This window comes from Furipterus horrens, unplaced genomic scaffold (genome assembly GCF_987537825.1).
Source record: "Furipterus horrens unplaced genomic scaffold, mFurHor1.1.pri manual_scaffold_5, whole genome shotgun sequence".
NCBI classification, from domain to species: domain Eukaryota; kingdom Metazoa; phylum Chordata; class Mammalia; order Chiroptera; family Furipteridae; genus Furipterus; species Furipterus horrens.
In genome coordinates, this window is record NW_028327175.1 from 65,003,340 (window position 1) to 65,025,544 (window position 22,205).

The 22,205-nt window shown below is 38.5% G+C and overlaps 1 protein-coding gene across 4 annotated transcripts in view; it reads right to left on the reverse strand.

Moving 5' to 3' along the window:
• ERAP1 (endoplasmic reticulum aminopeptidase 1) overlaps positions 1–22,205 on the reverse strand; it is a 35,793-nt gene that overhangs the window by 1,873 nt on the left and 11,715 nt on the right. For all 4 annotated transcript variants that reach the window (XM_090276512.1, XM_090276515.1, XM_090276514.1 and 1 more), the window contains 14 exons: positions 20,267–20,387; positions 19,349–19,503; positions 16,796–16,909; positions 15,516–15,647; positions 12,689–12,820; positions 12,484–12,555; positions 10,835–10,989; positions 9,347–9,426; positions 8,590–8,773; positions 6,834–6,990; positions 5,996–6,180; positions 4,950–5,111; positions 4,326–4,466; positions 3,728–3,809 (listed from right to left, as the gene is read on the reverse strand). In XM_090276512.1, the coding sequence (XP_090132638.1) occupies positions 3,728–3,809; positions 4,326–4,466; positions 4,950–5,111; positions 5,996–6,180; positions 6,834–6,990; positions 8,590–8,773; positions 9,347–9,426; positions 10,835–10,989; positions 12,484–12,555; positions 12,689–12,820; positions 15,516–15,647; positions 16,796–16,909; positions 19,349–19,503; positions 20,267–20,387 (1,872 nt within the window). The remainder of the gene's footprint in view (positions 1–3,727; positions 3,810–4,325; positions 4,467–4,949; positions 5,112–5,995; positions 6,181–6,833; positions 6,991–8,589; positions 8,774–9,346; positions 9,427–10,834; positions 10,990–12,483; positions 12,556–12,688; positions 12,821–15,515; positions 15,648–16,795; positions 16,910–19,348; positions 19,504–20,266; positions 20,388–22,205) is intronic.

Consider the following 22,205-nt stretch of genomic DNA (forward strand, 5'->3'; position numbering starts at 1 on the left):
AAGACTTCATTGTTTACCACTTTATAATTAAGGTTTAATTGAGTGTGTCTACTTAATGTGTATTCTGTGATATACAGACAGATGCAAACTTAATTTTTTAAAACATGATATATAAAAAGCAGAATGTGCAGAGTATCTTCTTTGCCAAGCAAAACAGTTTCAACCACATAAGTGTAGTCATTCTCCACGGACCTGGCCTAGCATGTTATTATAGAAACGCTGTGGGGAATGGGGTTCTTAGCAAGTTATGGTGGTAATACCCCAAGCTTTGCCAAGTTTTTTTTTATCCTAATCCACTATTCAGGTATTGCTCCCTCAAGATAAAATCCACACAAAGTTCCCCATGGTTTAAGAGAGATAAGAAACTCTTGGTTATCTCTTCAAGAATATCCTTTTTGTTGTTTCCTTGCTGGGTATCTTAACCCCTTTAAAGCTCACATAACGAATAGACTGGTTTTTCCAAAGCAGTGATCTTTGTGCTGCTCTGTTTCACCATAAAGGGTTCTTAATGGAGGGAGCGGGGGGGAAAAGGGGAGCAAAGGGAAAAGAAATTGGGACTACTGTAACAGCGTAATCAATAAAATATACTTTTTAAAAAAGGGTTAACATTTTTCCATAAATTTTCACAGCATTAATCCATCAATTTTTGATTTTGTAGACAAGAAGCAAGTCTAGGCCAAGATGTATTATTTATTCAGCATGGATTCCAGACAGTTAATTCCTTTAAAAAAAATCCATGTCATAATATATTATGAGTTTGAAAATAAGATGGAGTTAAGAATGGGTTTTTGAAAAATCAAATTTCAATTTTAAATGATACAAGGTTGTTTTAAAATTAGGATATCTCAGTGCAATTTCTCAATGAGCTTAGAGGCATGTCCTCCTGCAACCTAGAAAACACTTAATCTGCTTCTCTGTCCTGCATTGTAGCTCAGCCTTCTTTCATACTCTCAGAACCCGAGATTAAAGATGCAACTAAAAATTACTCTGGATACTCTTCAACAGTCAAAGCATATCAATAACTTTTACCAGTTGGTTAAATGGTCTAACCCTGAAGGATCCCATCATGATAGCACCACTAAAAAACAGACCTACATGATTTGCAACAAAGACAGTTAACCCTTGCCCTCCAATTTTTCCTGACCCAAAATTCTCTTTCCTATATTATCTGCCTTGGGCAATGCAACATGTCATCTGAGTATTTGATTCCAACCTGTCTCCTTGAGGACATCATTTGTGCAATAAGCAGCATGATATAGGAATAGAAAAACATGTACATCCTACTAACTTCTTTGACGTTAAACAAACAATAATTTCTCTGGGACTCAGTCTCCTCATTTGTTAAATGAGGGTCATCTCTATATTGCAGAGGGAAGGTAAGGATGTAGTTCTATAATGTGGATAAGATGCAGAACCTAAAACCCAGCAGGTATCAGGGACTCAACCTCACCCATTTACTCACGAATATTTACACTGGTACTTAGTCATCTTTTGTCTTTGTTACTGTGCTAGTACTGAGGATGAGGCAGTGACTCAGATGAGCACCCTATGCTCATGGGGCTTACACTCTACCCAGGAAGACATGCAGTAAACTATGATTACTCTAAATATACTGCTGTGAAAATAAACGAGGGCTATGATAGTAACTGGGGAGGGGTGGCCTGCTGTACACAGAGTGATCTGGGAGGGTGATCCTTGAGCTGGAACTAAAGGATAAAATGAACCTTTGCAGGGAGAAGTTGGGGAAAGAGCAAGCCAGGCAGAGAAGAAAGTGCAGAGTCTGAGAGATCAGAGAAATAGCTGGTGGCCAAGGAGCTGGAGGAGGCTGAGTGGCTGGAGTGTTTGAGAGACAGTGAACAAGAGCAAGTGAGAACTGGCGGGAGAGGTGGGCAGGAGCCAGGCCATCAGTCTTGTGCATGCACATGGGATGGAGTGGTTTGGAATTTACTGCAAGAACAACAGGCAGGGTTTCAAGAAGGGGGTCAGTCAAGGGCTGATTTTCAGTTTTTAATGTGGAAGATGGTTTGGTTAATGGCCAAGTAGTAGGAGGGAGGCCAGTTAAGAGGCTATTGCCATCGACCAGGTAAAATATAAGGCTTGGATGGGGGACAGGGCAAGAGAAGTGCATAGATATGGTGCATATGCCGGAGACAGGGCTGACAGGCCTTGGGAATGAATTAGATATAAGGGGAAGGCAGGGCTCAGGATGACTCCTGTGTTGTACATATCAGTAGAATGGTCTCTACTATGACAAAATCTCAGGCTCCTTCATCTCCATTGCCTGCCTCAGAGTTTTTGCACCTGATATTTCCTACGCACACAACACTCTCCTCCTAGATATCTGCATTTCCTTCACTGTCCACTCAGATGTCTCCTAATCATCTTATAAAATGTAGCACCACTCCCTACCCCAGTCACTCTCTACCCTTACCTTGCCTTGCTGTCTTCAACCTGACAAAGGTTGTTTGTAGTTGTCTGATTGCCCCAGTAGAACTTAAGCTCCATGAGGGCAAGGGCTTTGTCTATTCTGTTCATCATCATACCCCAAAACCTAAAACCAAGCTTGCCATGCAGTAAGGATAGAATGTCTTGAATGAATTAATGAGAAAAGAAATGAATGAACAAGTGAGTGAATGAAATGTTTTGTTGCTACACACCTGGTCTATGGCCAGCTATCCAGATAGTCACAGCCTATGGACAGTCTTAGGCCATCATACAGAATACCTCTGCTGTAGCCCTCCCTGCAGTCCAAGCCTGAGGTATTATGTGCAAGTTAATTTTACAGGCCTTGGTGAGGCTACTGAAAACTGGACAGAAGCTAAGGGCCATGGCATTTCTTTTGTATTTTCAAAGCACTCTTCCTATATCAAGTTAGATCATGGTGTAACCAGACTACACATGAAACCATTTCTTAAAATACTAATATTTGGTTCTCAGGTTTTATCTAAACACAACAGTTTTAAAACCATGTAAAATTTGTTTTATGACTACTATAGAAAACATCATAGAAGGGACACCACAAACAACCCATGTATCACATTCCTCAGAGTTTAAGACTAGAACAAAAGTATGCTTTTGTGGAAAACTTATATGGTTCCCTCTTACAGATTATGAGTTTAATTCATACTGTTTTTTTGTTTTTCTTTGACTGCTAGGAACCTGGGATAAATTTAGGGTACAATTTTGCAATAAATTATCCTCAGCATAAACTTTCACACAGTTACCTCTTTCTGTACATTATGCAGCTTTTCTGTTCTTTAACACTTCTTTTACATAGGGACCTTATAAATTGCCTAAAATTCTTTCTGAAAATAGAAGGCATATAAATAAGAACCAGGAAATCATGAACTTGGATAGTGGAGAACCTAGATTCCACACCTACCTCTTTCACAATAGCTGGATGGTCACTTCAGTTATATTTATATCTCTAATGATCACTTTTAACATCTGAAAACAGGGATTAAGTGTTTAAAGTAATGTTTAGCTCTAAAGCTTGTAATGGCAAGGCTAAGACTTCTTAATGTGTTTGGGAAGAGACATAATTTTTACTAGTTAATTTGTAATTGATTTTTGCTTATGTTAAAAACACTACAGCATCCAAAAAGAACATCTACTAAGTGACAAAATCCATTTCTAACTCATCACACCTTTAAAATACTTTGTTTACCCCATATTTATTAGTTAATTGTCACTTAAACTTAAAAGTGATTTTTTTTTTTTTTTTTACCTCTTCAAGCCGTGCTCTTGTGGAGAATTGACTTGTTGTTCCTATTACCATGTAGGCTATGGAAGGTGAGCCAAGTTCAAACCTAGAAATGGAAACTGTCAAGTTATATTGTGAAATATTTATTCTTTCAACATATAGTTTTAAGTGCCTCATGTGTTACACCACTTAACTAAGAACTGGTTAGGCATGAAACACGGACACGATCCCTACCCTCCAGTGGGTTAAGATCTTGCTGCAAAAAATATCTACCAGCAGCTGAATAAAAAATGAAAGACCCAAAAGAAAATGATAGAGGTGGTAATGCTATGAGTTAGACAAGGGCAGATGCAAACCAGCAACAGTGCTGAGCAGCAAGACTTCAAATGGGTCAGTGGGTGTAGGATGGGGTTATTCCAGACAGAGTGGAAAACCTGTCCAGATTCATTAGCTAGCAATGAATTAGAGGTATAATTTTCTAAGGATATTTTAAGTACTTCTACTTTGTACCTTCAATCAAAATCCCCCCTTTAGATGATCACTGTTGTTTTACAAACAAAGGAAAAACACATCAAGGTTCAGAAACTCTTCTAGTCACAACACATTTTTTGGCACTACTTACTTTTGTACAAGTTTATTCCAGTTTTCCCTCAGGAACTGCCAGGCCAACAGGTATCCCACTGGGTTTCTGCCAACAGCTCTAAGAACACCTGGAAATTCTTGAGTTTTTATTACCTCTCCCTTAAAACTTTGATCTAGTAGCCTAGAATTATTAAGAGAAGAAATGTTAGCAATGAATAGGCCCTGAAAAAGTTATAAATGAGAAAGTTAGTACATAAAATAATTTGTGAAATAAAAAAAGCTAGCCTGCCAATAACAAAGACTGAAAAGATAAATAGGTAGTCACAGCCCTGATAAACTCACTATAGCTACGTAATAATAGAACTAACACATAATATTTATAATACACATTCTCACATATTCTCTCATCTGTTTATAAGAGGGTCTAAAAAATTATATATTTCTACATTTGTTATTTTAAAGATACAAAAATATATGCTCCTTTAGATTAGTCCTAACACAGCTTACCCCGAATTATTTACCATACTCATTAGATGTGTGCCCACTAGCATAAATGTTCCCAGAAGAACAGGCAATTCCTGGCCAAAAGAACAAAAATAGATGCCAGAAGGATCTGATCTAACTTAATTCCCTTTGGCCACATGAGCATGAATGAATTACTCACCACTGAAGCTTTTCCTTATTTTGGCTAAAACAGAGGGCAAATTCAATTTGATCTTTTTCGGTACTGGACAAAGAAGACTGATATTTACTATAAAGAAAATCCCATCCTTCAGTGGTCTGGGCTCCCACAGTGAACACTGCCAAGGTCACATCATTGGGCAGTCTGTGGGAAAGAACACACCCGATGAGAGTCTGAGCTGTAGCAACTGCATTTGGATGCAGAATGGTGACCAATTATGAACTGATAAACTGGTCCCATGACCAGAGAAGCATGCCTGGAAATCCAAACAAAAATAACCTCCTCAGTTAAATTTTTTGAAAGAGGCAAGAAAAAATATCTAAAATTAGGTTGTGAGTAGAGTTCTCAAAAATAGAATGGGAAATGCCAGTTTTATAAATACCTATGTGTCTAACATAGTTTAATGATGCTGGGTGACTCAATAGGTGGTCACTTTTCAAGCCAAAATAAAGAGATTCAAACTTGACTCAAGATGTAGTCCACACACAAATGTCAGGAACCCAATAGGCCCACCATTTATAAGCATTTCTTTAGATGGAAGCACGTATACCATTGGCTTAGTATTTCCCTGATGGGATTTAAGCCCCAAATATACCTAAGTATAGTAAGAATTAAAGTTCCAAATATAGGAATATCCCACTTTACTTAGCGTCAGCAACTATTGTGTGCCCCAGGTAAGGGACTTTGGAGACCCACAGAAGCTACTGTACAATGCATGGCCTCTGTTCCTGTCTAGGGTGCGGTCTCAGTCTGATAAAGTTTTGTAGCCTTGGATGCATAAAATAAGAATTATTCTAACCCCATTCTAACTCCAGATACTTGATTTTTGTGCATAGACATTCCCTCCTAGCATTACTTCAAGTTGGAAGATACATAAATAAATCCTAAAAAGTAATTTATTTTCCTGAAAAGGGAGGCAGGGGAGACTTGTCTATAGTTGGTTTTGCTCCCAACATTTAGCAGTGATGATGGAAATCTATAAAGGTACCCTTCAGCATGAACGAACTGGTTGTGTGGTAAGCACAGACCTCAAATTTCCATTGGCCTCCTTCCACTCTCTGAAATAGCCTTCCGCCTTCTGAACGCAGGGCTGATGCTTGCGCACACAGGCGAGGAGCAGCAGCTGGCTCCGCAGCATTCGCTCTGAGACGGTGCCCTCGTCAGTCCATGTCTGCTTGTCAATGAGGTCCCTCAGCAGCCGGAGGAGAAAGGCCTGGGGGGAAGCCACAGTGTCACCAGGGCTGTCCCAGCTCCTCTCGTGTTTTAGATAACCCAATACATATGCAGGTGATGGGGAATATTTTTAAATGTTTAATGCAACTCTTATTTTTAAAACCATGCAGTTCTGTTTTTATTTAATTATAAATGGGGTCAAAACCAAGAAATAATGAACTATTTTAGCATTTACATAAAAACCTTTTATAAACATATCTTTATCTGCTTAAAATCAGGATATGCTACTTTTAAAACAAAGAGCTTATATGACTACATTTTGAGAGCAAATTATACAATGGGACTTCATGACATTTTGCCAAAAGTAACAATCTTGTACCTCATCTTCAAGTGCCTGAGTTCCAGAAAATCTTAATAGCAATCATCATAATACAGAAGTAGAATGAAATGAAGAATTTGCAAAAGGAAGGAAATAAGAATTGATGAAAATTAAGTACAGAATCCCATAGTGCCATGTCTATTTTTGGTGCTAAAATAAAACCAGTATCTTTGCTAGTCGATCAAAATACTGAGTTAATTTTGATTTACTTTTCTTTAATATGTTCCAAGACATATATATACACAACAGTAAGAATTCTTCCACATCCACATAAAAGCAAACCACTTATGTAACTACTTATTTCAGACTTTTACCTTGAATTGAGTTTCCACTTCACTCATATCTCTTTTCTCCATTAACTTATACATAGGTATCAGCTCATTCAAACCTTGGAACACGGGCATAATTTCAGTTTCATGTTTCAAGTACAGGGTTAAATCCAAGGCTTTTTCAATTGGTAGCTTCCCGATGCTGGTCAGAAGACACACCATGGTTATCAGTTTAAAAGAAAATCTCCAGGAAACCAACCTTTTGTTTCAAAAGATATTTTAATAATATTCCAGCAAAAAAATTAGTTATCAATGCTCCTTATAAATAAGGATCTTTATATTAGTATCTTTTCCATTGCATGTGACACAACCTTCGGCATGTTTACATGGTGGGGAAAGTTACTCAAATAACAACAGAGTTAGGGCTAACTGGAGGTTAAGATAAAATGCAAGCATGTCAGCCCATCCCTCTATGAAACATTGAACTGTGTGCTGAGTTTCCAGGGTAAGATGGGTGTTTTGACCACAGATACCTCAGGAAGCCTAGTTGGAGAGACTGCCACACAGTTAACAGTATAAGTCTCTGGAGTCAACACCACCTCTTCCCTATTTCAAAATGAAACTGAATATAGATATAAACCCTTCCTTATAGAGGGTTCTGTTAAAAGCCTCAGTGGTGGCCTGGTCGGTGTAGCACAATGGGTTGGGTGTTATCCTGCAAAGTGAAAGGTTGCTGGTGCAATTCCCAGTTAGGGCACATGCCTAGGTTATGTGTTCAGTCCCTAGTCAGGGTGAGGGAGAGAGGCAACCTGATGTTTCTCTCTCATATCAATGTTTCTCTCTTCTCCCTCTCTCCCTCCCTTCCCCCTTCTCTAAAAATAAATAAAATCTTTAAAAAAAAGCCTCAATGATAAGGTATATGCTCATATGAACAAAAAACCCTCTAAGATTATACTAGTAGTATGCTACAAAGCAAAGTATTTTTAGGCATGCAGAAACAGCTGGCTAAGCAACGTTCATTTTCATCCCCCATTGCTTTTTGTCACTTCAAGAAGCCCAGAAAAGGAAGAACTTGACAGTTAGAGCAGAGCGGCATGGGGTATGAACAGAATTATCAATCATTCCTTTCTGCCTGGGTGATTTCCCTTAGGACTTCTGAGAACAGAAGACGTGTAATTTTGGGCTTGTGGACCATTTCCTTAAAAACCATTGTCATGGGGTAAAAAACTAGAGTAAATACTATCCTCAACCACTCAAAGGTCATTTGGTTGGCCAGCATTTTATGAGCTGCATTCCATAAAGATGCTGTGAAGTTCCGGGATCCAGTTAGCAGTGCAGGGTGGGGGCAGGGGGAACCGTCTTTTAATCCAAGAGATGTAATACCAGCAATTTGGGCTGGGCCACTCATTCTTCTGAGAAGGCTTCAAGATTGTTCAAGACCCAGCAGGAGAGAAACCTGACTGGCCAAAGCTGGGCCAGAGAAAGCTGCAGCACAAGGCTTCAGAACCTCAGCAAAAGGCTTCTCCAGGGTGGTCGCCTGATTTTCTACACTTCTGCCTCCATGTGATCATAGTTGTTAATGAAAAAGATTAAAATACAGATTCCTCCCTTTATCTACTCAGCAGACACAGGCAGGAGGTTAACCATAATGCTAAAAGCAACCTTGGATTGTTAGAAGAACTTAGAGGAAAACACCCTTCAACTTCTTATTAGCAATCAGTTATTTTCATCTTTAGAAATCAATTTGAGTGATAACAGCTGCTTTCAGAAATAAACCAAAACTCTGAGGAGCTTGTATTACCTGACAAGCTGAAATGCATTGTTAATGAGACTGGCCCGATCATTACCGCTGATGGCTGTGTGTGTTCCTTTTAAAAGGCCAGTCAAAGAATCCCATCCATCATCCTCATAATGCACAATGTAATAGCCATTCATTCCCACATTAAATTTGATCCATTCCACCTCTTCTGGGAGGATGAGCACATCTAGAGCAAATAAAATAAATCATAGCTCCATTTTCCCCTTGACAGATGGAAGCTTTTCTGAACAGAGACTGGACCACGAAACTACATGCAAGTTTAATACTGAACAATTTTGATACTGAAGTGAGCTTCATATTGAATATATTTCTTTTAGAAACCAGGACAGCATGCCAATAGACAAAAGCCAATACTAGTTTTAGACACCAATTTTTTGTGAGATTTACAGATCTATGAGAAGAATGTGGCCTATTTTATGCCATACATATGATATAAGCCAGCAATGTTAACAAAGTAATGGGAAATTTTTATTAGTTATCTCTTCTTTTTAGTATTATATAACTCAACTGTTTTAATCTCTGTCTGGCCAAGACACTGGCCTTTTTTGCAACCAGACAGTATTTTCAAATCTATAGACTTCACTAGAAAATGAATGCCAGAGATTTGCTGAAGCTAAAGATTGACCTGATTCTTTTTGTTTCAACCAAGATACATAGCAAAAGAAAGGTGGTATCTAAATCCTGCCTACTTCCATATTTCCTTCTTGCATTAACCTAGTTATTTTCCACAAAAAATTACCTGTTTTTGTCTTTAGCAAAAATCTCTGGGCCGAGTCTGATTTGCTGGTGATGAATGTTAATGGAACATGCCACAGGTACCTACGAGAAAGGAGGACGAATTGTTCATTTGTTGATTCATCTGAGCAAGCGGGTATTAAATCATACACTAGGCACTGGGCTAGTTGAAGAAAGAGTGGTACCCAAGCTGCTATAGCCAAGGGATCAAAACACTCCCATTCAGTTTCCAGGCACTATTTATCCTGCTTGGGCTCCTTAAGTAGTTAGGAATTTGGGCTCAAGTGAGCCCTGACAGTCTTTGCAGTCATTGGCTGAGAGCTCAGAGGGCCAAACTTAAAAACCATGATCACTAGTCATCTCAAAAATTGACATCATGTGCCTCCTAAATCAAATACTAAGAAGAACACATCTCTTCTACAGAATTCCTACTAATGATGCATAACTTGAATCTGATCATCAAGAAACAGCAGACAACCGAAACTGGAGGACATTCCATAAAATAACTGTCCTGTACTCTTCACAAATGTCAAGGTCAAGAAAGAGAACGACTGAGGAGCAGTTTCAGAGAAGAAGGACTGAGGAAATATAACAATTAATACAATGTGATCCTAATATTGAATCCATCCTGAACCAGAACTTTTTTCTTTTTCTACAAAGACATTATTAGAATTGAAAAAATCTGAATAAAGTTTATAGGTTAGACAATAGCATTGTATCAAGTTATTTCATAATTTTTATAATTGTGCTGTGGTTAAGTAAATGGGGTTCTTTTTTTAGAAAATATTACACTAAAGTATTTTGGGTTAAAAGAGCATCATGTCTCCAAATTACTCTTAAACAGTTTAAATATATATATACGCATATACAGCATATATAGAGAGATACATGCAGAGATAAATAAAGCAAATGTAGTAAATAGTTAACATATATCTGGCTAAAAAATGTATGAGAATTCTTTGCACCCTTCTTGCAACTTCTTCATTAAGTCTAAAATTGTTTTGAAATAAAATTTAAAAAGAGTGTCCAGCTAGAGTCAGTCAAGCTGCAGTGTGTCATTTCTAGCAATGCCTTTCTGTAGTGTTAAGCCAACAAACAAGTTCCAGAATCTAACTCAGATTTCCAAATGAAAAGAATTGAGTCTCACAATTCCCTGAAGTCATAATTTCCAGACACTATTGTAATTTAGTGGTCGTTACTTAGACTGGTGCTTCTTTCAAGCAAGTAACTAGAGATTACTATCCTATCAAACTACAAAGCATGACTGTTAAAATAATTAAATATCATCAGCTTCCCTGAGATGAACCAAGGTTTAGAGCTGCCTTCAGCCCTCTTGCAGAGATGGTGGTGTATAAGTCAACTTCATAGGACACGGAGATTTGATTGAAATATTTTGGCAATAAAGATAAGGGCACTATTTCAAAAATAAGGTTTTATTCAATAAGGTAGATGTCACAGAGGCAAAATATGAGTTGTTTTCAGTGAACCTTACCCAGATTCTGGAGTGCCATCGTGTCCTTTCAGATAGCGTTCCTGCTTCATGTGTACATTCCTCCCTCTCACTGTGATGGTTATCAGGGGAAAGCCCTTCTGCAGCGTCCAGGTGTTCATCATGGTTTTCACATCCAGGCTTTCCTGTTGCCAGTGCTGGATTATACAGAAAATGACAGATGCATGACCCACTTAGACCCAACTCTCAGAAAAGACGGAACCCAAGCTTGCCCTCACACACAGCTGCTACTGGGTGACCACCTGCTCTGTGAAGCTCTTCCTCGTCCTTTCCTCTGCTCCCTCCCCCACTGTCTCCAGCCACAGCATGCTGTTGATTAAAGCACTGACTGTTTACCCTTCATTTTCTTCCTCTACACGTGTGTGTCTTGAGAACAGGGACCATGTTTGACTCTACTGGGTACCTCGGGCTTGGCACCCAGCACAAAATAGGCATGTGAATGAAAGGAGAGAAGGGAAAGTGGCCAGGTGCTCAACACCTACTTAGTTATGCTGGCTCTCAGGCAAGCAAAGTGGGGCAAGGGTTCAGTCAGGAGCCTGTGCTTCCAAGGTGGTAACACCCAGATGGGCCACACTCGACAAGCAGTCATGAACTCAAAAGACGATATATTCTTTAATACTAAAAAAAAAGCTTTTAAGAAATATTTAAAAGCTAGTGAAAGGATAAAACAAGTCTACAAACTATCGAATAAGTCCATCTCCAAAAACAAAAAAGCCAAGAAAATAAAGACACAGAAGATAAAATTCTGTCACATCTCCGAATGAACCCCCAGCTGCCTATGAAAATTTTCCACAAGTCCAGATAAATAGAAACACAGACTGTTTTGCAATTCAAATGTTATGAATTCCGTATAGCTTACCAATTAAAACCACAAACTTGGATCTAAATTCAAATCCCAGCTCTGCAGTTTACTAACCATATGCCTTTTGATTTCATATTCCCATCTGTAAAAATAGGGATAAAAGTACCCCACTCATAGGTTTACTATGAAGAGTAAAGGCGATAATACACATGCCTGACACATAGTAAGTGCTCAAGAATGCTTGCTGCCACTATTTGTTTCCTTACAAATGAAGCGCTATGGAAATGAGTGATAGATATCACCTGACTGATAAAGCCCTAATCTCCCACAGAAGCCTGTCATAAACTCACTGCTTTACAGAGAGTGAAGCTGAAGAAATTAGTATCAGTGAGACGTGTTACCAAAGAAGGCTGTGCAACTACGTTCTGGAGATAATTTTTTTTTAATTGTAAAATCTTCCCTGGCCAAACAGTTCAGTTGGTTAGAGCATTGTGCCAATATGCCAAGGTTGTGGGTTCAGTTCCCGGTCAGAACACATACAAAAAGTAACCAACAAATGCATAAATAAGTGGAACAACAAATCAAGTTCTCTTTCTCTGTCTGTATCTCTCCCTCCTTCCTTTTCTCTCTCAAAAAAAAAAAAAAAAAAAAATCAAATAATTTTTTTTTATTGTAAAAAGCTGTCAGTCTGGTATAGTTTAAATGAAGTCTTATCAAGAGTGAGGGTGATATAATCAAGGACCTCAAAGTCTGGCACAGGGCCAACCTTCAAAGGCTATGGTGTAAAAGAATGTGCAGACGAGTAACGTGTGCAGATGTAAAAACTTACTGAGGATGAAGATGAATGTTGACCCCTAGAGCAAAAGCCATCCATCCTCTGTGTGCCATCTGTAGGGCAAATCTAAAAACCGAAAATATACACATCACTCTCAGTTCTATAGAAAATTCCTCATGATTCTTCTCATAGGGATTAATATAAGAAAAAAAAATAAGCCTGTGAATCCCAAATATAGAGATACACAAAATATACTCACACTTGCCATGCTATTCCACAGGTCCTCGTTTTTTGTGTTTTTATAACTATACTTCTGGAGGTAATGTATAATACCACTTTTAAATGTATGGGCACCAAGATAATCCCTTAGCATATTCAGAATACAAGCCCCCTGAAAAGAAAATATAAATAAGTGTTAGCTATACTTTGGCCTCAATCTAATCAACCACCACACTTTATTTTGGAATAATTCATTTAAAAGTCTCCTTTTGGGGAAGAATTTTTTACACCTCTTCAAGGTGGAGGCAGTTTTTCTCTCTCTCTCTGGCCCCAAAGCAGCAATTTTCAATGTTTCTCATTTCATGGCACACATAAACTAATTACTAAAATTCTGCAGCACACCAAAAAATATTTTAAAATAGGTATACTTTTGATTCATTCACACTAGACAGTATTGTTGTGTTGGCTGTTGTCATTTTTTCATCTGACAGTCTAAGGGAAGAGAGGTCAGTGCCCCTGATGAAATAGTCAGGGATTGCATGTTTTAAAAATTCTTGCGGCACACCAGTGTGACTCCTGTAGCACACCGGTTGCAAATCGCTACTCTGGGGAAAGGTGGGGTCACAAGACAGGCAAAGCCTGGATCTCTGAATGTTTACATGAAGTGCATATCCCTGCCAACAGGACTGGCACTTTTTTGTTTTATTGAGCTATACCTGACATAGCATTATTTTAGTTTCAGGTGTACAACATGACTTGATATTTGTATATATTGCAAAATAATCATCACAATAAGTCTAGTTTAACATTCATCACCATATACAGTTACAAATATTTTTCTGTGATGAAGACTTTTAAGATATATTCTCTTAGCAACTTTCAAATATGCAATCCATTATTAACTATAGTCACCATGTTGTCCATTACAATACATTACTTTTTATAATTAGAAGTCTGTACCTTCTGACCCGTTTCATCCATTCTGCCCACCTCCCATGCCCTGTCTCTGGCAACCACCAATCTGTTCTCTAGGAGCTTGTTTGTTTGTTTTTTAAGATTCCACATATAAATGAAATCATACAGTACTTGTCTTTCTCTCGCTTATTTCACTTAGCATAAAGTCCCCACAGTCCATCCATGTTTCATAAATGGCAATATTTTCTTTTTATGGCTGAAAAATATTCCATTGCCACACACCCTTTATCCATTCATCCATCAAAACAATTTAGGTAGTCCATATCTTGGCTATTATAAGTAATGCTGCAATGAACATGGAGTGCATATATTTTTAGGTTAGCGTTTTCATTTTCTTTGGATAAATACACAGAAGTGAAATTACTGGATCATACAGTAGTTCTATTTTTAATTTTTTGAGGAACCTCTATGTTTTCCATAGTGGCTGCACCAATTTACATTCCCATCAACAATGCACAAGGGTTCCCTTTCCTCCACATCCTTGCCGACACTTCTTATTTCTTGTCTTTTTCATAGTAGCCATTCTACCAGGTGTGAGGTATATCTCACTTTGGTTTTTGATTTGCATTTCCCTAATGATTAGTGGTGTTGAGCATCTTTTCATGTACCTGTCTGCCATTTGTATGTCTTCTTTGTAAACATTTCTACTCAGGTCCCTCTGCCCATTTTTTAACCAGATTGATTTTGTTATTGAGTTGTATAAGTCCTTTATGTATTTTGGATGGTGACCCCTCATTAGATATGATTTGCAAACATTTTTCACATTCTATATATGGTCTTTTTGCTTTATTTTGCTGTGTGGAAGCTTTGTAGTTTATTGTAGTCCCACTTGTTTGTTTTTGCTTTTGTTGCCTGTATTTTTGGTGTCATGTACAAAAAAAAATTGTCAGGACCCATGTCAAGGAGCTTTTCCCCTATGTTTTCTTTATTGATTTTTATGATTTTGGTCTTATATTTAAGTCTTTAATCTATTTAGAGTTCATTTTTGTGAATGGTATAAGATAGGGGTCCAGTTTTCCCAACACCATTTATTGAAGAGCCTATCCTTTCCCAACTCTATATTCTTGGCTCTTTTGTCATAAATTGACCATGTATCTGTGCATTTATTTCTGGAATCTCTATTCTGCTCCATTGTTCTATGTGTTTGTTTATACCTGTTTTTATTTCCCCTGCACTACTTCAAAAACACCTAAATAAGAAATCCTTTTGTGTTTGCCACAAATAAAACAGCAGCCAAGCACAATGTTAAATGGCACACTCTTTGCCTCAGTGAGAAGACAATAGAAATGGTGGACATTAGAAGGAGAAGTGGAAAAGCAGAAACTTGACCTCAGAAAGGAGCCATTACGTAGCTCCAGCCTATGGTGTAGCCAAAGTAAACACAGGCCCGTGTAACCAGATTCCTCCTCCCCCTCCCTTAAGAGCATCCAGAAACCTGAATTTTTATGTAAATTCTCCCAATTATTAAATGTTGGCAACAATTTCCAATTCTGTTATTAAACACACTGTGCAGGACAATACTTTGAAGTTCAACAATGCAAACCATTCCTAAAGGCACTGCAAGTTAAGCTGCAGAAGGACAGGAACTTTCGCCTCGTACATAGTCAATGCTCAAACAAGACTTAATTGTTGAGTTTCAGTAGGCCATGGATTTTCAACTTACTACAGAGTAAATGAAGAATATACCAAAAATTTAATCTTCAGGATTACTAGACAAATTGCAAGTTAGGCCTAAAAGAGTGAACTCCAGCCAGCACAGGTCAGCAGACAATGCATTCAATCTGGGTTGCTCCTTATGAAGGGAGAGTTACTCCACAACCCTCTCTATACCTCTCCTCCCCAGTATTTATAAGTTTTACTGTCCAAACAGCACTCTTATAATCCATTTTTACCTTTTCATAAGAAACCTCATCAAACATCTCCCGAATCTGAGCAGGATTCTCCGCAGGTGTGGACACAGGATGTGAGGAATTTAATGCATCTACCTCCATTGCATCAAAACACTTGCCAAAGAAATGATCTTCCTATTGAGACAAAAAAAAAAAAAAATATATATATATATATATATCACTTATGATTTACATATAGAAGAAAAATATAAAAGGAGGAAAGGTTTGATCTGGGGGCAGATTTATACTTCTAATTTCTGGTCCAATATACTTCCTATTTATAAAATTTACAAAATAAAAATCTTCTAAAGAGTATCCAAGAAACAATGATTTTCAGTTTCTCTCATTTTAAATATTTACTTATCACTTTAGAGTTAAAAAATTCATATTAACTTAGAAACAAAACCATGATGCCTACAGCCAAATAGCAACAAAACAACATACTAAAATGTGTAGGGATTTCAACATTTCTAGTCATCATCGATTCTGTTTTATAGCAAAGGAATTTAGCTTTAAATCCATGTAGTGAAAGAAAAAATAATGGAGGACAAATTCCAACTAAAACCTGATTTACTAAGGCCTATTAACCAATATAATAATAAACTTAACATAATCATTTTAAAGATTATGTGGAAACATAGGAACATGCTTATGATCTATTGTGTAATAATTACATGTACATTATAACTATGTACAAATCATGTGTACAAGAAGGTAAAAATAGAAAATAAATATGAACAAATGAAATCATTATAGAAGGGTATAAGATTTTTTTACATAAAGCTTACATAGTTCCTTTTAAACTTTACTGCATATGGTTTTCACAAGTTAAACACATGAGTTTTAAAATAAACATGTGGAGGTTCCATAAGTCTAAGTTTATATGTAATCAAGTGTGCAGGTACCTTAATTTATTTGGCAAGCAGAATTCTACTGAAACAATAGCAATCTATACCTAATACTTCAGTGAGCAATCTGACAGTTGAAGAAACGATACAGATAGACAGGCTGTCATTATTTCTATTTCTTTGATATTAAAGGAGGACAAAATTTAATAAAATGTTACAGCAATCACAGATTCACAATTTAGTTTGGAAATAAGCCTTTGTGATATGTATCTGTAAAATTCAGTAACATTTTCAGAACATGATTCATATCTAAACTCCCAGAGAAGTTATTGATCTAAGAATCTGGTAATCAAAACTTAGTATTTTCCAGAAACATTGACCAGAACAACAGATTAACCTAAAATGTAAAAAAATAAATAAGTAAATGCTTCTTACAACTTTCAGTTCTGGATGAGTCACAGTGACAGACACGAACTCCATAAACTTGGCAAACCCCTCATTGAGCCAAAGATCATTCCACCATTCCATAGTGACCAGGTTCCCAAACCACTGAAAGGAAGACATTACTCAGATTATTCACACATTTCTATGGAGACTGAATTATCTACACAGATATAAACATAGGCCTTCAGAAGGAAATACACCATATTTTTCGCTCCATAAGATGAACTTTTTTTTCCCCCAAAAGTGGGGGGAAATGTCTGTGCATCTTATGGAGCAAATATTGCATCACAGACCGTGATGTGTATTACCTCACCTGTCAGCGGTGGCAACAGCTGTTAGAAGAGGAAGTGGTGGGCCCCTGGGGACAGTTACATGTCCCATTTTACTGCTGAATCTCAGGGTGTCTGGTCAGTTGCCGTCTTCCTCTGCCCATCACCTGGGACCTGGGAGAGTGCAGAGAGCCTCCTGACACTCCCAGCTACAACTGCTGACATGTCGAATCAGCTGAGGCTAATAACGGGTATGAGGCACAGTGCCAATTGCCAATTGTCTTTGACACTGGGTGGGGTCTGTGTCAATAGAACTGCTTCCAGTCACCAATCACTGTGTCTTAAGCTCTGCCAATCACAAGAGGCAGATGGGTGGAGCTGAAGTAACATGTTCTCGGCTGGCTGCTGGCTCCCTTAGATGCTACAGCTGTCTCGTCTACATCCATACTGTTTCCAGTGCACACCAGATTTCTGTGTGAGGAGGCCAGCAGTAACTGGGTGAGCAGCCATAAATGCTGAAGTTTGTAGTATAGAAAGGGAGTTATGGTGGGGTCACTATTCTAGTAGTAACACAGGCACTGAGGGGATTAAGGGGTATCATTAGCTGTAACAGGCACTGGGGGCAGTCTGCCAGACCTGTAACTAGGATAGTGATACTCTCAGTGACTGTTACAACTACTGATATCTCTTAACTCCCTCAGTGCCTGTTATTAAAGGCCTCACCTTAAAGAGTATCTCCAACCATCCAAAAACCCCACTTCTCTCTTGGTGGTTAGCCCAGTTAGAGAATTAAAATAAAAAAAGCTCATCTCTTTGTCATAAAATGGATAGTGGGGCGGGGGGGGCGGGGGAAGCAATGAGCTTTTTTATTTGAATGCCTGAACTGGGCTAACTGCCAAGGAGAAGTAGGGGGAAGTGGAGCTTTAGGAAGGTTGGAGGTACTTTTTAATCCCTTAGTTCCTATTCTGTAATGCCCTGGCCTCACAGCATCTTAGTGCCAGTCTGTGGCTCCAGAAAAATGGTCAGTTTATTCAGGAGGGTGAGGTGGCTGGTGCCGTGCAGGACAGTGATCTGAAAGGTGCCAAAACCATAACCGTGAAAACCTCAGGACATGAGAAAACCCATTACATGGTTGTGTTGTCCTGCTGTGCATATGGCACCAAATTGCCACCAATGTTAATTTTCAAAAGGAAAAACTTTCCAAAAGAAGCGATTCCTCAAGGAATTGTTGTGCATGTTCATGAGAAAGGATGGATGGGCAAAAATGGAATGAGAGTATGGGTTGAAAAAGTGTGGTCCAAATGTCCTGGAGAGCTTCTAAAAAAACCTGCCTTATTAGTGCTTGACCAGTTTAGAGTACATATTAGTGAAACTACAAAAAAGAGCTTTAAAGAAGTGAAGACTCTTCTAGCTGTAATTCCTGGGGTCTTACTAGCCAGTTACAACCTCTTGACATTTCCATCAACAAACCATTTAAAGTCTTTATGTGAGAAGAATGGAACAATGGATGGCTGCTGGTAATCATGATCTGACACCTACTGAATGAATGAAGAGGCCCATTATCACTCAAGTTTGTGAATGGGTGAAAACATCATGGCACTCACTGAAGGATGAAACTGTTGTACGGTTCATTCAAAAAATGCGGCATTAGCAATGCCTTAGATGGAACTGAAGACAGTATCATATATGAAGATAGCGAAGAAAGTGATATCAGTGATTGTGAGCAACTGAGCTTCATAAATTCTGACACTAGCAATGATGAGTTCTTGGGGTTCCCAGAAAACTAGAAGAGTACCTGAACCTTAAAGTCTCTCCTCATTTGTTAATGACAGGGATGATGGTTCTTAATACCACTGTTGACTGCTCTTCATTTTACATGTTTGTAATATTATTGTTATATTTTATTAAATATTTTAGTACACCATTTGGTTCAGAATACTTTTTTTCTTGTTTTCCTCCTCTAAACCTAGGTGTGTCTTACGGTCAGGTGCATCTTATAGTGCGAAAAATATGGTGATTTATATGGGTAATATCGGTTATATGGATGTTAAAATATTAGTTATATAACTATGTTATCAAAATAAATAGAAAAAAACATTTTAATATGCATTTTAAAACATGGTAGCTAATGCTTTAAAGAAATAATTTTTCCTATAAGAAAAAGACAAAGTAGAAATTATCAATTCAATATATGCATAGCTTCATATGTCCCATACATGTACTACAGATGCAGTTTAACTTCACTTTTTAAGAAGTGTGATTGAGCTTTTTATACCTGGTGGGCGAGCTCATGGGACACAATCATCGTGATACCAAGCTTACTGGATGCAGAAGATTTTTCAGCATCGAACAACAGAGCAGATTCCCTATACGTGGTCAGTCCCCAGTTTTCCATAGCACCAGACTGAAAGTCAGGAATAGCAGCAAGATCTTGGGAAGGAAGAAGTAAAAATATATTACCAATCTGTAAGCGACACATTGCCCAAACACACTAACTTTCAGAATGGATGGATGTAGTAATTAAAAGAAAATCTAAGCTGCCCATGCAAAATCATAAATTCTAGAATGGATGAACCTTTCACAGTGGAGAAAAGGCCCTTGATGGTGACTCATTCAGAGCCATTTTGCTACTGTGTGACAAGGTCAAACTTGGGTCACAGTCTCCTGACTCCATTTCCAACTTTCTGACAAGGAGTTTAGGATTGAATAATTTTAACAATTTCCTTAATAATCCACTCTACTTTGACTACCTAAGACCCCCATATACCTAAAAACCTCAAACACAAAATAGTTTTAAAGGGTCTTATTAAAAAAAAAAAAAAAAAAAAAAAAGATTATCTTCTGCTGTGTAAATTTATTTATTAAAAAAATACTTTTTGAGCATCCCTCTGTTCCTATCCAAGTATGTGCCAATAAAGAAAGAAAACGTAGCACTTGTCCTTTGCTCTCTGCTTACTAATATAGTTGGGTTTCTCTGTGAAGTCCAAAGGCAAAATAATTTCCATGCTATGTGCCTCAGTAACTGTATCAAGATCTGCTTTTACAATCATTAGTTTATGGAATAGATCAGGGTGAGTAGGATCAGCCCAATGATGGACACCTGCAAGGGTTGTAATGACTTGAGGGATTCCTGAGATAACCTATGGCTGGGGTCATTTAATGCCACAATTTTTAATGTCTGTGCAAAACCTACCTTGTTTGGGTAAGGGATATGGAATGCTAAAATAATCCTCATAAAATTCTAGAAGAGTCACCGCAGCATCCAGTGCATAATCGGCCTGGTTTATCTTGTCTGGCACAGCATACACGGAGACCTAAAGAGAAAGGCATAAGAAAGTCAGTCTAATGCCGCAGCGGCTTCTCTTCACAGCTGCAAAGAAGACTGACATTAACAGCTTCGTATGGCGGAATCTGGCTGCCAGTATTAAAGAAGGCAGCTGAAGTTCTGTTTCTTGTATCAATGTTGACTGTTCCCAATCAACTCTCCTTCTGAAAACAGCTACAAATGCGGGATAATACATACAAAGTAAAGGTTTTTGTGAGATAGTGATAAAGACAACTTAAGAGTCCACAGTGAAGTGACAGTAGGACCCTCAGAAGACAGCAAAACAATGCAGCCAGCTTTTGCCCTGAGGACACCAGCCCAGCACAGAAAGACTTGAGCTTTGGTTTTCAAGGCACTGAAAGACAGACGCAGAGGAGCGGAGACAAACTGAAAGCCTGCTAAAGACCAGCAGTGAAACAGGAGCTGCACCTCGGTGAAGGCTGGGCCATGAAGGACATGCCCTTATGTAGGGGTGAACCAGAAGTAACAACCCCCTTCCCCAAGAAGACTGCATTGAAAAGGGTTTTTTTTCAAATGCTGGTAAAATATGGGGAAGAATGGAAGACCTCCTCAGAGAATTTGTAACTAAAAGCTAACCACGCTGGTTAGCAGTTGGATTCACAATAACAGGTGTTCCAAAAACCCAAAGCCAGTAACTTAAAGTGGTGCCAGGCTGCTAAGTGCTTCCAGTCACTTGACAAGAGCAAACACAAATTTGCTCTGGAAGAATCCACTTTCAACTCAGATAATAAAAGTTCACAGGCAATTCACAACAGATACAAAGGAACAAGACACTGTGAGCAAGAGCCAGCTGAAACCATAAACCACAGAACCAGATACATAAAGACTTTAGCCAATAACAATTACTAGACACAGTATATAAAACATGTGTTTAAAGAAATAAAAGGACTAAAAATATTAGCATGTAAAAGGAGTTCTGGGACCCAGTTCCAAAGGGGGTGTGTATAGGGGAGGATTCCCCCACATCAGCAAGCTATTCTCCAACACCAGTGGGTGTCCTTCAATTCAGCTCAATTCTAACTGGAAATAGCATCTTATTCCACAGGATAGGGCTCAGTCCTATAAGACTGTCCCCTCCCCTCCACTTTAGACACCAGTAACAAGTCCAGGTTTTCGCCCGTGCTTCTGAGCAAAAAGGTATAAATTGGAGGTTTCAACACACCCTCCTTGGGTTCGATTAATTTGCTAGAGCAGTTCACAACCCAGAAAAAGTTCCCTTGCTAGATTACCGGCTCACTGTAACAGGACATAACTCAAGAAGAGTCACATGGAAGAGATACACGGGACAAGATATGAGGAAAGGGCACAGAGCTCCAGTGCCCCCTCCTAGCACGCTACCCTCGCAGCACCTCCACACATTCACCAACCTGGAAGCTCTTTGACCCCATCCTTTGGGTTTTCATGGATGCACAGACACAGGCATGGTTGACTAAATCATTCACTATCAGTGATGAACTCAATTTCCAGCTGAGGTCAGCGGTTGGTATTGCAAGTTCCACCCCTCCAATTACCTGGTCAATTCCTGGCAACCAGCCCCCCATCCTGAAGTTATCTAGGATCTTTCCAAAGGTCACATCATTAACCAAACAAGAGAAAACTTTATCACTCCCTATGCTTAAGAAACTTGAAGGGTTTTAGGAGTCCTGTGCCAGAATTGGAAGACCAAATATGTATTTCTTATTATAAATCACGGTATCATAGTATGAAAGAGACATTATAAAAAGACTCATTTATAAAAGATTCACAAAAGAGAGCAAATCAATGAACAGGTGTTTTTGTTGATAGT